At 46.6% G+C, this 16,455-nt stretch overlaps 1 protein-coding gene across 2 annotated transcripts in view; it reads right to left on the reverse strand.

Moving 5' to 3' along the window:
• Nucleotides 1–16,455, reverse strand: part of LOC142560837 (uncharacterized) — a 97,274-nt gene that overhangs the window by 75,979 nt on the left and 4,840 nt on the right. Inside the window, exon 1 of one of the 2 annotated variants that reach the window (XM_075673226.1) lies at nt 8,383–8,489. The exons of the other annotated variant lie outside the window; for it this stretch is intronic. Coding sequence (XP_075529341.1) covers nt 8,383–8,427 — 45 coding nt within the window. The 5' untranslated portion in view covers nt 8,428–8,489. Of the gene's footprint in view, nt 1–8,382; nt 8,490–16,455 lie in introns of those variants that run through there. 2 annotated transcript variants of the gene reach the window in all.

The raw sequence follows: 16,455 nt of genomic DNA on the forward strand, positions 1-16,455 counted from the left end.
CTATTAGAAAGCCGGCAATGGCGGTGCAACTCATTATCCGTCACTTCTTCGAACGCGTATCGCACTTCCAGCCGTGGTCGACACCGAAAAAGCAACGCCAAGCAGAGGACGAAGGCAAGTAATAGCCTCCGAAGCAACCAACGCTCGCGCGCCCGCGCCCAGGGTCGCAAGCCAAGAGCCAAGCCACAGCAACGGAACCCAAAGAGGACTACCCCTTCGCCGGTTCCTACGACTGGTTCGCTTTGAAGATGATTGACAGATGCGTGACGTATTCATAAATTGCGATACCGCCTCGCTGCCTCTGACGACTTGTGACGTAACCAAAATTTTGGCCAATCAGGTGAGGCCAAACGAACGGTTCCCCAACCGAACCGATATAAGATTCGGCCCCTGGGGCACCTTAAAGACGCGTCGGGCAAGCACCGTTCCGTCTGTCAAAATGATTCATTTTCTACTAAAAGCTAAAACAGCTTTTTACGTTTGTTGATTATTACACAAACATGTTTTGTTTAATTATGAGAAGCTGTCACTGCATGTAAAATTATCTGAAACGTAAAAAGCATCAGCGGGCCGCTAAAATTTGAGGACCGACAAGATTCGCGCTTGCTCTGGAATAGCTTGTTGTCTCCTCTTGCTTTTCTTAGCTTGGTTATGCATTGTGGGTGAGTAAACTTCATGGGACGATGTAATATTAGTGAATGAAAACCTTTTATGGAGATTTTACTTCAAAGGGCCACACAACCGCTCAGAACATGAATCGAGATAACCCCGCTGAAGGAATGATTCCCTATCGTAGTGGCTCACGCGAGCCAAGTTTTTCCCATTAAAAGTGGATCTGTATTTTTAATTCATCACTAAAAAAAAAGAAAAACTGCCTTTGGCGCCCCACGCGGCAAAAACATGAAGCTGCATAAGACCTCCACCATGTGACCTTCTAGTATACGGGGTTCCTGGTCTCTTTATTAGTATTGAAATGCAGTATACTTTTTGTTATTATAAGTTTTTCCTGACTTACATTGTGCAGATAAGCCTTCGTTTGTAGTGAGCAGAAAAGTGGCATTGCCTTCGCCTTCGTTTTCAGTGAGTTGGCTTGGCTTGGGGTCTATCAACAGAACAACGACGACAGGGCCAGCCAGCCATGACGTAGGCATGTACTTGGGGGGAAAACGCGGTACAAATATAAGCAATGTCTTTACAACAACGAAAACTTATTGCAGCAGCCTGTTATATTCAAAAGTGTTTGAAAAGGTCAAAACGTAGGTGGGTAACCACAGTTACACTCACTCCTACGAAAGCAAAAGGATGGGCGGCTTTCACAACTTACGAGGCGTATCGACATCGCCCTCACTTTTTAGCGTTGCTGGAGGAGGGACTCATACTTTTTATGAAGGTGCTCAGATTGAAAAATTCTGCTTACTAACTTTCCACGCGCTTCTGAAAGTAACCGTTGCAGATGTAAACACTACCGATGGTAAGCTTTGCGTTGCGCCATAAAAAACGAGGTCCTTGAAAATCGGTTGTCAGTCCCTTTTAGGAACGCGTTTTTTATGACCACCGTTTTTTTAGACGAAGCCTCTTACAACACAAAACTCGCAGACACTATACCGGGTGTGTTCCAATTCTGGCCAGCATCGGAGATTCTACGTAGACAGCCAATGAGACGGCCGAGACAGCTTCATTGCCAAGTAATGGAACTCGGTTCTAACGTTAGAACCATCTGCAGGACGCTACTGCGATCTGACGCCACCTCGCGGCGACAAAAAAAAAAAAAAGCTGACAAAAGTACACATTATTTCTGTGTTTTAAGTATTTGCGTTGCGAACTTGTGAAACATACGATGTGACGTGGCATAGGGAAAACGTGTCTACGTTTTCTTGTGCGCAGACGACCTTCCCGTCGAGTTTCCAAGCATCCTGCTCAGCTGCCATCTTCTCTGGACAGTAAAATAGCCTGTATCATTTTTCACTTCGATACTGGCTTCATGAAGCTGTCTACTTTGACGTCTTTGTGAGAACTGGAACTAAACTTAAGAAGGCCGCTGTCCGCTTAACCGTCTACTTTGCCGTCTACGGTGAGTGTTGGAACGCAGCCACTGTCATTCCCATGACAGCACAGCGCCCCTTAGGAAACTCCCATAGACGGTGGCGCCAGATTTGCCTCAAGGTGTTATGGTGAGAAACTCTGAGAGCCGCCAATGGGGGCTGCACTCTAAGAAAAGTTTACACCCTTTGGAGTGTATATTTGCCACAAAACAATAATCGTCATCTGTCTTGGCCGTATTCCTTTCTTCAAAACGCTGCGCTCGTTACTTTCCTGTCGGGAATGCTGTGTCATGCTGATAACGCGCATGCCGTTCGTTACTGGAAAGTACCGGGCTCGCCGCGTTAAAGAAAGGAAATGCGGACAAGACCGATGACGATTATCGTTGTGTGGCAAATATACACCCCAAATGGTACAACTGTGTTTAGTGTTTAAGAAAACTTTACACCCTTTGGGGTGTATATTTGCCACACAATAATCATCTGCCTTGCCCGCATTTCCTTTCTTAAAAACGCTGCGCTCGTTACTTTCCTGTCGAGAATGGTCTGTCATACTGAAAACGCGCATGTCGTTCGTGACTTGGAATTACCGGGCTCGCAGCGTTAAAGAAAGGAAATGCGAAAAAGACAGATTATTATCGTTCACTCTACACTCTTAGGCAAAGTTACACCCTTTGGATTGCCCCTTCTGTCACACAACGACAATCGTCATCTGCCTTGATGCGTTTCCTTTCTTGAAAACGCCGCGCCTGCTACTTTCCTGTCGGGAATGCTATCATGCTGATAACGCGCATGCCGTTCGTTACTGGAAAGTACCGGGCTCGCAGCGTTAAAGAAAGAAAACGCAGCAAGGCAGATGACGATTACTGTTGTGTGGCAGAAGGGGCACTCCAAAGGGTGTAACTTTGCCTACACTGTAAAAACAGTTGCACCCTTTGGGGTGTATATTTGTCCCACAACAATAATCGTCATCTGTCTTGCCCGCGTTTCCTTTCTTTAACGCTGCGAGCCCGGTACTTCCCAGTCACGAACGGCATGCGCGTTATCAGCGTGACGCAGCATTCTCGACAGGAAAGTAGCGAGCGCTGAGTTTTCAAGAAAGGAAACGCAAGCAAGGCAGATGACGATTATTGTTGTGGGACAAATATACACCCCAAAGGGTGCAAACTGTTTTTAGAGTGTAAGAGTGTAAGAAACGTTTACACCCTTTTGAGTGTATATTTGCCACACAATAATAATCGCCATTTGTCTTGCCCGCATTTCTTTTCTTGAAAACGCTGCGCTCGTTACTTTCCTGTCGGGAATGCTATGTCATGCTGATAACGCGCATGCTGTTCGTTACTGGAAAGTACCGGGCTCGCCGTGTTAAAGAACGGAAATGCGGACAAGACAGATGACGATTATCGTTGTGTGGCAAATATACACCCCAAAGTGTGCAACTGTTTTTAGTGCGTTCAGCCAGCATGGAAATTATGGAAAGTACATGGATTTACCTAAACTTCGTCCTTGTGGCTTCAAACGGCTTCGTGACTTTGTAAACTCGTCATTTTCAACAAAGTACTGCGTAATAAATAATTAAATAAGCATTATTAAAATTGTCTGACGGCAGGATTCTAACAAAGGACCCCTATCCCGATCCTGAAACCATTACGCCACGGATGCATTTTTTTTTATTTCTTTATTGCCATATTTAGTGAAACATCCGCCCAGCCTGTGTAAGGCTACAGTCTTAAAATAGTTGTACCCTTCGGAGTGTATATTTGCCACAGAACAATAATAGTTATCTGTCTTGCCAGCATTTCCTTTCTTGAAAACGCCGCGCCCGCTACTTTCCTGTCGGGAATGCTATGTCATGCTGATAACACGTATATATAGAGATATCGGGCTCGCCGCGACCAACCGGTTGGTCGCTGCCGAAAATCGGGGGGTCGGCACTGCGACTGCGATTTTTGTCGCAAACGGCGGAAATCGCACTTCCGGTGCGAAGAAAATCGCATCATGTGAAACAGGCTTTAAAGAAAGGAAATGCGGACAAGACAGATGACGATTATCGTTGTGGCAAAAGGGTGTGATTTTGTTTAAGAGTGTAGAGTGTAAGAAAAGTTTACACCCTTTGTCACTTGTGTCCGTGTCTGCACGCCTTATCCCCTTTTTTGCATATATGAATCCTTACCAACTAGCTCAGCTTTCTGTCGTTCTAAGACTACGACAGCATCACGACGATGGGCACATAGCTGTCAGGCAACTTAGGCCACTGTTTCAGCGTAGATAGCGTGAAGACGATGGCATGACGAGTCAAATGACGAAGCTGGAATGACGACGATGAAATGACCACGACGGTATATGGTGCATAGGATTACTGTTTGGCTACAAGCCCCAAAGGGTGCAAACTTAAGAGTGACGTATATATACAGCGCTCAGCGATCAAAACATGATACTCTGAGTGCGTGGCTGTCAGTCCTTTTTTGCGCCACCGGTGGCCACTGGAGACATCGAGTTGGTGCAGTTTTGTATCGCATAGAAAGCGAGAGCCTTTGCGATTCTTTGTGACTTCACAAAAGATGCAACATTCAATCGGAACAAAAAGCACACGACATTCTTGCGTATGCAGAGAGCCTCAAGACATGCTGTGGAATTGGAAAAGTCTGCAAGTTTGAAGCATTACAGCTGGCCATTGATGTAAAGTATCTCAACATCGCTTGCTCTCCAATGCTTACGATAAGTCCTTGCCACCTTCGCGACCAGGTATTTGCGTCTTCATTCATTTCTTCAAATTTTTCACAAGTACATCGTTTCAGATAAGTACCCCAATCGGACATCCTCAGATAGAGCATAAATGCCCGAATCACTCGGTCTCCTTTAACATGCATTTTTTTTTTTTCTGTCGTATTTCAGGCGCCCCCAGTCAGGCTAATGAGCTTCTGCTTTGCTTGGAGGAAAATCAGAAGCCTTTTAATGGCTGACCTGCTGAAGGTTCAAACAAGAAAATAAAAGAAAGAAAGAAAAGTAATAGAAAAAAAAAAGCTCGACGCCCACTGGCAAAGGTGTTGGTCAACGACGAGTGGGCTGCACCTATGTACCTCGAGGAGGAAGTACAAGAAACTTCCGTCCCTACGTGATATGCACCAGAGCGAGAGGCTAATTGGAATATCAAGGCACCTGTATTTGAGCAAAATGTTTGCCCTGCCACTGCCCGTTTTAATTATACAGGGCATCCCACGTAACTTGAGCCAAAGATTAAAAATATGCTAATGCCACGTAGCTGGATAGAACCAGGGTAATGTTGTTTGCCGTCGCTTGGAGATACTCAGGTTATTTTTTGCATTCCGCCTAATTAGATAATTAGTCTTAATTGATAAGCTTCTCAAATATTATAATTAGATTAAAAGTGTCAATGAGAGAATTGTAGACCAACATGAAAAACTGCCGATACAGCTTTCTGTTGCTCAATACGTGCTACATAAAAGTTTTTCCGAGCGTGACAGAAGCCTGCGAATACACGCGAAGTGCCTCGAGCGGCCAGTCGCGCGGCAATTTTGCGTTTGGTTCCAGTTACGTGGGACACCCTGTAGAGTACCGTTCACGGCGCATTGATTCAACGAAGCTTCAGTACTTCGTAGTTTTGGCACGTAAAGCCCCGGGATTTCATTTTTAAAACTTGCGTGCGTTATTTTTCAGCTGAATGGGCTCCCAAGAAAGCAACAAGCTGCTGTGAGAGTGTTTCGAGGCGTCCTTGTGCCGCACGGCTCTTCTTTGCAATGAACAAATAGTGCTTTATGAAGGTCATGTTGCTACCCATACCTTTTACACCAGCAAATGAGTTTAACACAGTTACCCCGCAAATGTCACTTAATGATAACTTCGCAAGATGTCGGCCCCAACGCTGCTGCTCTGAAGCTAATTTATGCTGCTTCCAAGGAGAACCTCCTTTGCAGCTCCATGTTGACGTTCCGAGCGGCAAGCACTGGGTTGCCATTAGGCACTATATGTTCTATGTATGGCACAGATCGCGAGTGTGCGCGCCGACATTTTAATGATCCCTCAAATCACTGTTATGCTCTGGAGGTTGCAAGGCGCTGCTACAAGGAGCATTCCGACGCAATTTCCCGCAAGGAGAAAAAAACGAATGAAACTTTGCGAGACGACGGTGCGAGGAGTTGAGCTTCCTTAATCTCCCTCGACGTTTATCATATATCGTAGTCGAAAGCATCACCTCATTTTATTTTCTTCTTTTTTTTTTACTTCATTTTTGCAGCGAGGCGCATATACGGTGGCAATCCTGCCTGCTCAATCCCGTGTTTTTTCGCGTTTTCACAGCATCCTGATCTTTGATGTTGCAGATGGAGAGACCGGCTACTCCGAAAATGTGGGCGCGAAGGTTTTCGTTTAACCATTTACTGCACCTTGTTGCATTTACGCAACATTCTGATGAATGGCGTTAAAAACCGAAGCAAAGTCAGTTTGGAGCTGCCTGTACACGTTGTTGCATATCCGCAACATTGGTCTGTAAAACGCGGCACCTTGTGCTGCAATCTGTGCTAATCCTTCGCATGTTCTACCAAAACAAACATGGCGGAGGCTGCGCGCGCCCGCGAGCAGTGATATAGGTAAGTTTTACAAATTGTAAATGTATTTCTCCATAAGACAAAGCGCAAAAAAAAAAAAATTCTTACGCTATGCTTCACATCCTTCTGACTCTGTAGGTTCAAAAAAACATTGCAATTTCGGAATAGTTTGTTCCTGGCGACAGAACGTTGCTATGTTGCACAAATGCAACAACGTGTACATGGTTTATTTTCTTCGGAATAGTGAAATGGCTCCGAAACGCTGGTATGGCCCAGCAATTCCTCCTGATAGTGAAGGCAGTGACTATTCAATTAGTCACGACAGCCACGAGTGTAAGTCCGTTTCGATTCAATATGTGGACAAGATGTTCTCTGGTCGAATTTCCTTTTTTTCTTTTCAAAAGTACGCTGCACCTCCGCATGTTGCCGTGTCACGTCGTCACGGGCATAGCTTTACGTCTCTGCTTCGATGCTCTACATTTTGACAATAACCCGAAAACACTGCATTGTTTCCTGGCTGGACGGGAATCTGCATGACGTACTGCACGAAGTGTGGGAACCACCTGTGCTGCACAAGCATGTACAAGTTACAAGTGCTTCTCTTTGTTCCACACTAAATCATAGGTGCACCAATGATTGTCTCGTGCAAATAAGCATCTGAGTATGAGTCGCACTAAATCTATCTTTTACTTTCAACTTCTTCTTTATTTGCACATTGTTGCAAATATGCAACATACCCTTTTTCTGCAAATTGAAACCACAGACATTCGCTAAAGTAAGTTTCCATGGGAGTACAGGTACTGTTATGCTTCCCTACAACTCCATGAATAATATTTTGAGGAAGCAAAAAATTGTGCAGTAAAGGGCTAAATTGTCAATTGCCCCGGCGCGCATGTGTAACATTTTCAAGACTCGATCGTTACCGCGTGATATAAACGCCGGACTTATCTGCAATGTCCTAACTTGGTGAGGGGTCATTTAATTTGCGGAAGAGAACAGAACTTTCAGTAACATCGTTTTGTACACATGACCAAAGTGCCAGGAAAGTGATTTTTTTTCAATGAGTTCAGATCCGTGTACCTAAAGGAATTACTGGCATTACTGTAGTGTTAAAAGAAAACGGGGTGCATTGAAATGGTGACGTGTATAGCGCAAGCATTACAGATGGACCCGATTTTTCTGGCTGTCATCATCTTCATGCTAGTGAACGAACGCATTGCGATTTCCGACGTAGTTTCAATGCCCCTGATTGTGCAATACAAGTTGGATGCAACTTGCCATTGAGCTGTCGAATTCATTGAGGTGCACATGGGTTCTGACATAGGGTCGAGATGCCGAGGCGTGTACCACGCATCGATTTGGTCGTGTGCACCTTACCAAGCAACGTATCGCGAGGAAGAAACTTCAATTATGGAAGAGATGTGGGGCGTGGGCGGTCAAGCATAAGCGTCGCCACCGCATCCGTCAGAACACGTGACAGAGGCACCGCGCGCCGCCCGTGAACTTGGCATTGGCACCAATTGCATGTACGGCCGCCTGTCTGGCTGACTAAATGTCCTCCACGGTGGTAGTAGAAGTACGTGGGCCAGTACGCGTCGGCGACTATAGTACTTGGGCAAGCAAACTATTGAGTATAGGTAGTTTGGATGGTCATTGACGCACACTTCCCGAGCTCTGTAGTTTCGGCTACGTGCCCACCAATAAGGCGTGTCCCGCAGCCCCGTCACCCTTTTGCCAGCAGAACTCGGCACAGTTTAACCACTCACGCGGAGGCTCACCGGGTCCGAAGTGTCCATCCTGGCCACACCGGGCTGGTTGCCCATGGCAGGGCGGCTGGATACGTCGCGACTCAGCCGCCGCCGCTTTGCACGCGTCCGAACGCGTCAGTGAACGAAAACCTCAATGCCCGACCCCGAAGAGCCCTAAATATAGCGGACGCTATTCGCAGCGCAAGCCACATGTCGCAAACCTGCCGCCCTCCTCCCACCCAAGCGCGGCCTCCGCAAGCAGTGGGGCGAAGGGGCGCCGCCCCGGATCACGCGGACGCTCTGCGCGCAAGTCAAGTTCAGTGGATGCACGGCCAGCAGGCCTCCGTGCCGGGAACTGAGCCCTGGGCGGCAGTGGCACAACGCTTAATTGCGCACTGTAAGTCTCGCAGAAAGGCTCGAGCTGAACACAATAGCGTATACCCTGTTTATTTATTTTTACTTTGTTTTGTTTGTCCCCAGCGGTAGGGAATATGTGAGGCTTCAATTTATTGATATCATGTCCGTTGTAACAAGAAAGATTGTTGCATGTGCATCTCCATCACTAGGCACAGGTTAGTTGGGGCAGGGATTCATTAAATAAATATCAGTATATACAGGCAGGAAAATACATACCATAGGCAAAGACATTCACAACAAGTGTAAAGCTTGTACAAAACACAAATATAAAGTAAACAATTGTACAAAAGTAAATCCCCAGAAACACGAGACTGGCAAACAGAATTACACAACACTCAAAAACATATTGAGAAGAAAATATGTTATCATAGAAAGACTAAGTACACTCTAAAAACAGTTTGCACCCTTTAGGGTGTATATTTTTCCCACAACGATAATCGTCATCTGCCTTGCTTGCGTTTCCTTTCTTGAAAACTCGGCGCTCGCTACTTTCCTGTCAAGAATCCTGCGTCACACTGATAACGCGCATGCCGTTCGTGACTGGGAAGTACCGGGCTCGCAACGTTAAAGAAAGGAAACGCTGGCAAGACAGATGACGATTATCGTTGTGGGACAAATATACACCCCAAAGGGTGCAACTGTTTTTAGAGTGCACACAACGATAATCGTCATGTCTTGTCCGCATTTCCCTTCTTTAACGCGGCGAGCCCGGTACTTTCCAGTAACGAACGGCATGCGCGTTATCAGCATGACATAGCATTCCCGACAGGAAAGTAACGAGCGCAGCGTTTTGAAGGAAGGAAATGCGGGCAAGACAGATGACGATTATCGTTGCGTGGCAAATATACACTCCAAAGGGCGTAAATTTTTATTAGAGTGTACACTCTACACTCTTAGAAAATTTACACCCTTTGGGGCGCATCTTGTCCCACAACAATAATCGTCACCTGTCTTGCCCGCGTTTCCTTTCTTTAACGCTGCGAGCCCGGTACTTCCTAGTCATGAACGGCATGCGCGTTATCAGTGTGACGCAGCATTCTCGACAGGAAAGTAGCCAGAGCCGAGTTTTCAAGAAAGGAAACGCCAGCAAGGCAGATGACGATTATCGTTGTGGGACAAATACACACCCCAAAGGGTGCAACCGTTTTAAGAGTGTAAGAAAAGTTTACGCCATTTGAGTCGTATCTTGCCACACAACGATAATCGTCATCTGTGTTTTCCGCATTTCCTTTCTTTAACGCTGAGAGCCCGGTACTTTCCACTAACGAACGGCATGCGCGTTATCAGCATGACATAGCATTCCCGACAGGAAAGTAGCGGGCGCGACGTTTTCAGAAAGGAAACGCAAGCAAGGCAGATGACGATTATCGTTGTGTGGCAGAGATATACACCCCAAAGGGCGCAAACTTTTTTTTAGAGTGTGGAGTAACGCACGACAATGGCCTTCAATACATAATAGAAATTTACAGGGCTGTAAGGTGGTGTGAAAACCATTTTTTCAGGTTGGAGAAGACAAGCCGGTCAGTGCTGCCTTAATTAACTTTCCAGTTAGCTGTAACAAGCCTGGGGCCATATTCTCTGACGGTTCGCTTTGGAATCTGTTCGCATCCTCACGAATGCCATTGGTCGGCGCTTGGTTGTCGTCATCCCTGGCGGGCGTGACTACAAATTTTCTGGTCGTCACACAGGTTTTCAATCATTTGGAAAGCGAACCCTTCGTCTCGACGAGCGGAACCGCAGAGAAGTGGTTTGCTGGAGTACAGCGGCCGTGGCTCGAGGGTCGCGCGCGGTCGCGAGCATGACCTCGGGGTGTTGCTAGGGCAATGTGGCTTAGTCTAGCCAGTCTAGCGCTGGCCGGCACGACGAGGGAGGCACTGATAGCGGCTTCTTTGGTTGTGCTGATGGCGAGCGTTGGCCAAAGACAACGGCGCGACGCGTCCGACATGAGCGAAGGAGAGTTCCGAAGGCATTTTAGGCTCTGCAAAAAACGGAGTGCGATGGATTTGCGACGAGCTAGAATTTCACGCACCACAAGATTTAGTAGCGTTGACACTGCGACGTAAGTGTGCGCGCTGTTTTTTTTTTTTTTCAGCGGGTTGCTTTCAGCAGTGCGTCTGGAATGTAGAAGCTATTGGGTTGTCACAATCGTAAGTCAGTCGCATCATTACCGCCGTCGCTAGGGTCATTACGGTTGAGGGAAAACGAAACGGGGTGGAAGATTTTTCTCCACGGTGCAGGAGAAAGCCGCTGTCAAGAACGCTTCCTTGACCGCAGCAAGATTCTCGAAGTTGTGGGATATGTGGATGGAACTCTCATCGCAATCGTCCGCCCTAAAATCTCAGCCACGGCTAAACGAAATCCTATTAGAGCACGCAGAGAACCGCTTTGGTTGTTTAACATATCGCTCACCATCTAGCTACAAAAAATAAAACGCAGATAAAGAATTTACACCCTTTGGAGTCGTACCTTGTCCCACAACAATAATCGTCATCTGTCTTACCCACATATCGCTTTTTTTTAACGCTGTAAGCCCAGTACTTCCAGGTCATGAACGGTACGCGCGTTATCAGCGTGACATAGCATTCTCGACAGAAAGCAGTGAGCGTAGCGTTTTGATGAAAGGAAACGCAAGCAAGGCAGATGACGATTATCGTTGTGGGACAGATAAACACCCCAGAAGGTGCAACTGTTTTCAGAGCGAAGGTCATGAGGTTCGCGTCTGAAAACGTCGGAGTAGGGACACCCTTTGGGTGCCTTCTTCCGCCCCCTCTTGGCAGTCCTTTTCATGAACCATGTTGTGATCGGTGACCAGCGATGATCTGTACGAAGTGACAGTGATCCGGCGATCTTTCTGCGCCGCATGGCAGCTTCTATGAAGTGACCGCTTTGAGCGGTGTGATGCGACGGTCAATATAAGTACCGCTGACGCACGATGCCGCGTCAGTGGTGCGCCGTGTTACGATCGGCCTGCGGGGATGGCATCCTTCGGAGAAGCGACCTTCGAACCTTTCGCGGAGCGCTGCGACAAGTCGCTTCGGAGAACTGGCGACGCCAGCAATGTTAACCGACCATGCACCTCCTTCGGAGAACTGGAGACCACAGCAAAGTTAATCAACCATGCGCCTCCTTCGAAGAGCCAGCGAGTCTAGCCACGTTCGCCGGACCGAGTATTGTTACTTGATTCGCTGTCGCCTTCATGGTCTACTTGCAGCAAGAGAGCTGCTGGAAAAAAGTGTCTTGCAGTGCGTTTTCACGGGCCCCAGAATTCATCAGTCTGCTGACAGTCGTGGAGGCTACCTGAGAAGTCAGCTCTGGAAGAGGCACCCCTTGGGGTCAAGCGTGACAACCTGGCTACGAGAACCCGCTCAACTCGGCGGATTCTGGGAATCCAAAGTGTGTATTTGAGTGTGTAAGCCCTCCCCCCTCAAAGGCGGGTCGACTATGCCTTCAACGACTGTGGACGGTCAGATTGCACGAAAGTTGGACAGCAGTTTTCCCTCACCTAGGTATCTAGGGAGGACGGAGGGCTTTCAAGCAGCAGTTTGTTGGCTGCTAATGGTGCTCCCTCATGTGCTTGGTGCCTCATCTTTCATGCTCCATTTGGGAGTCGTGCTAGACTGTTGAAATGTACCTCTTGTCGTAATGTAAATACTGTAAATAAATCCCGTACTCCTAGTTCTCGAGAGCAAGTTCCTCCCTACAACCACGTCCCAAGCGTGGGTGAGTTGGACGATGGCATGGGCCAGCTACCACTTATTTAATGGCCGACTACAGCCCGTACAACTGGTAGCCAGCGATGGGAAGTCCCTCCCTTCAACTACGTCTATACTTTACAACTGGTTGCTAGCGGTGGGATTGTCCTCCAACTCTTACAGCCGTCAGTTTACGTATGTAACAAGGAAGGCAAACGTAACAAACGGGAAGCTAATAAACATGGCCTAATGGAAACTAAGCGGAGCGGATACTTCAGAGCGGGGAAAATGTAATGAACAGCAATGTAACAATGGCATTCTACTGCACATGCATAGTAAAAAAAGCAAGGAACTTTCTTTAAAAGTGGCCATGACACCCAGTTTTCGAATTTTGATTACACATGGCATGCTTACGGGTCCCACGACAAGCTCGAAAAATTTCAGTGCATTTGGTGCGGTGGAAAACTTCTATTTGAATTTTTTTATTGTATATCGCAGAATCGTATACCGGAGCTACATCTCGAAGGCCACACTTTTAAGTACTGCAAGCACCGGAAGCGATTGTAGGAGCTGGAAAAACTATGTTGTTACCACGCATTACTTTGTTTTCGCATGAGCGCTTTGGCTAGGGCAGCTGTGAAGAACGCGGTGCATTTCCCTCGCCCGGAAGCGACGCCTTGCGCAATCCCTCCACTAGGTCGAGAGCACAGGGGACTGGTCGGCTGTTGAGATATTCAAGAGACATTTGAGCATTCGAGTGAAGAAAACAAGGAAGAGATTGACAGAACCAGAGTAGTTACATTCATAGATTACCGTTCCACATTTTTATTTTTGCAAAGCTCCCTTGTGTTATCGCGCCTTAATTATTAAGTATGTCATAAAAAGTTGCACATTCACCTGAAATGCGAAGCATCGACTGCGATAGGAAATTAGTGGACAGCTTAAGAAGCAAGGATAGTAGTTTTATCGACCGTATATGGTTTTAAACATGGGCATACTAACTAAATTAACAAGCACAGTGCCACGCGCGCACAAGCAAACATGAACACAGACCACATAAGCTCACTGTCAAAACGCTGGAGTGAGGAAGCGCAGCAGCAGCAGGTAGCCAATTGATCTTCGTGCTGCCTCTCGCATAAAGGCAAACTAAGCCGCGAAAACAACGCATGGTGGGTTCTGTACCCGTCGCAGATATCTTTCTAGATACAGCGGCCCGGGACGCCTGGAGCAGAACGCAACCCTCCCCCTCCCTACCTTCCCTCTGGAGCCTTGCGCACGACAGAAGACGGCGCACTTCCTCCGTTGCGTGCGTGAGATTGTGCAGCGATCGCTGGTTCACCTTCGCACGCTTTTATTCGCACATACAGCATACGGCGTGCGGAGACGATTTTATCGCCCCTGGGCTTCCGCAGAACCTCACGGCGACGGCAGAAATGTGCCTGGAGTGTCCATATAATTGCTATCGCAATGAAACGATAAAAATTTTCAACTATTACAATACTGACTACACGAAGCAATGCATGCAGCGATGCTCGCCTTGTGTACTATATTGCAGGTAACGTGACAAGAGAGCGGGTTCTATATGCAGGGATGCCTGCGATGTGCCAAGGGACAGACAGTGCTGTAGCGGAAGTGCCTACTGATGTAATTAAGGAATGGGATTTTGGAGGGCTTCTGTCTTCTGAAGCCATCAGAGTCACTGTACAACTTGATGACTGCTGTTGAATTAAGCAGGCCAAAGTGTCACAATGTGCATGCATTCAAAGATTGTAAGCAGCCTACGTACTGCAGGCAGCAGCGTGCCACAAACTGGCTGCCAAGCCTTGCACAGAAGTAACCTGATTAGTTAGCTTTTTTTTTATCACAAGGATTAGTTTCTTGTTAAAGTGGCTCAGCCAAGCAGCAAGTAGCAAGTGGAAAAAGAAATAAAGAGGCTGAAGCCTTGCTTAGCTTAAAGCACCATCCACCACAGAGTCACAGATAAGGTTACTGATATAGTTATGTGTTATAAAGCCATAAACAAAGCTCAGTCTCAATTTCTCTACAACATTGAGCATAAATACTGGCTCTGCAATTCCACGATCTTAGGCAGCACTCAAAGGTGGACAGAAAAAAAGAGAAGGCATAAATAGATGCAATCGTTCACAATAAATGTCAGTAACTGCCGCAGTAATAGTCATAATATCTCATAGTTAACGCACACTAATTTCAAAGCAATGAAACAATGATGATGATGTATAATGTTTAATGGCACAATTGATAGATATTGCCAAAGAGTGCCATTGAAACAATAAAATATTGCCGAAAGATACCACCCTAGCTCCTGCTGGTACAACCTCGGGCTACTCTCCTTAACTACACCGATAAATCACATAAAAATTTGTTCAGATCATTTTGCATTCGCAACAATTGCAATGAAAATGCACTACCTTCAAAATATGCTTTTTCCGAAGAATGCTTGCATGATGGTGGATTATTTTTGCAAGTGTAAGGTTCGTGCTGATGCCACAGTTGGAGGTTCTCCGGTGCTGTAGGCCATATATCGTGAAAGGGCAATGTTGTTGTTGAATGGTAACAAAACTTATACTTGGACAAGCAAGCATCATGCAACACGAGTGCAATGCCAGATGCTGCGAGCAGCTACCGTGCACCCCAGTAAGCCTGAAGCATAGAGACTCTATGCTTGAAGCAGCCAGTTTTCACACCTCCCAGTTCTAGCCAGCCTAGTTTCAGTGGTCAGTACGTGATAGTCCCTGCTGGCGTTTTCTGGTTTCGGCAGCGATGCTCTTGCTGCGCTGTCGGGTGCGCGGAGCAAGACGTCCGATGAGGTTTCTGACTCTTTTGAAGCAGTCGACACAGTGATAGTGCTACAGTTCCTGACGTAAAACACATGCCAAAATGGCGGTCACTGCCAGTGGGATTGGCATAAATGCAACAATTTCGCCGAGCCCAGTTCTGTCTGCCAGTCCATCTGCCTGCCGCGCGTGCGTGCATGCATGTTACCACTACAGAAAACATCTCATAACCTGTGCAAAAGGCATGTTAAGCCATCTCTTTTGCCAGGAATGATGAACTGCAATATATTTCCTACAAAGCAAGAGACAAAGTCAAAATGGTCTCACTGGTTAGTCAACCTTGATATATTTAGTGGTAGACTGCATTCTCTTAAAAGGGACACTAAAAAGCAGCACTAAACCAGTTGAGACATTGTTTGCATTTATGTATTTGGTGGGAAAGTGATGGTTACTGGCAAAGAAAATGAAGGCTGAGGTTTCCCTTTCCGAATTTCATATCACAATGAGAGTGCCAATACATCAGTGCGACATCATTAATTCAAACATATTTTCATGTGTATGGGCCACTTTTCTGTGGGTAATGTTCCAAATTATTACTAGGGCGATTCTTTGGTTGCATTAGAATGCAGTGTAATCCTTGTTTATGAACAAAAATTTAATCGGGCCCCAGCAAGCACTTAAAATCCGTGGTTTCACCAAGAACTAGGGAAAGAACGTTCAAAGCGGCAATGCCATGTGTCTTTCATTGTTTTGTCGCCTTTCTTCTGGCTTGTCATGTCTCCACTCATCTTAAACTGATCTTTTTAGTATTTCAGAAGCCTAATTAGCAATTCACCTGAACTCTATATTCCTCTTTAATGGTGAGGAGCGAATGCCCGAATTCATGCTGGGCACCTGCCACACACCCACGGTCAGTTGCCATGTTCTAAATACTTGCTTCATGAATGGCAGCAATGCCATGGCAAAAGTATCTTGACATGAAAAGACTAACCACAGAGTCACTAGCACAGTGGAAATGCTGGAGCATAATGTCTTATAGTGTACCAACGAGTCAATATTGCTGATGCATAGAGCATATGTGCTAGCAGTCCTCCAGAACCTCAAAAGGCAACAAGGCAATTTAACCACAGCATCCCATAATTTGCCCACCACAGCACATATCCAGATGATCTGGCAAATAAGCACTACAGTGTATAATC

This window comes from Dermacentor variabilis, chromosome 1 (assembly GCF_050947875.1).
Source record: "Dermacentor variabilis isolate Ectoservices chromosome 1, ASM5094787v1, whole genome shotgun sequence".
NCBI classification, from domain to species: Eukaryota; Metazoa; Arthropoda; class Arachnida; order Ixodida; family Ixodidae; genus Dermacentor; species Dermacentor variabilis.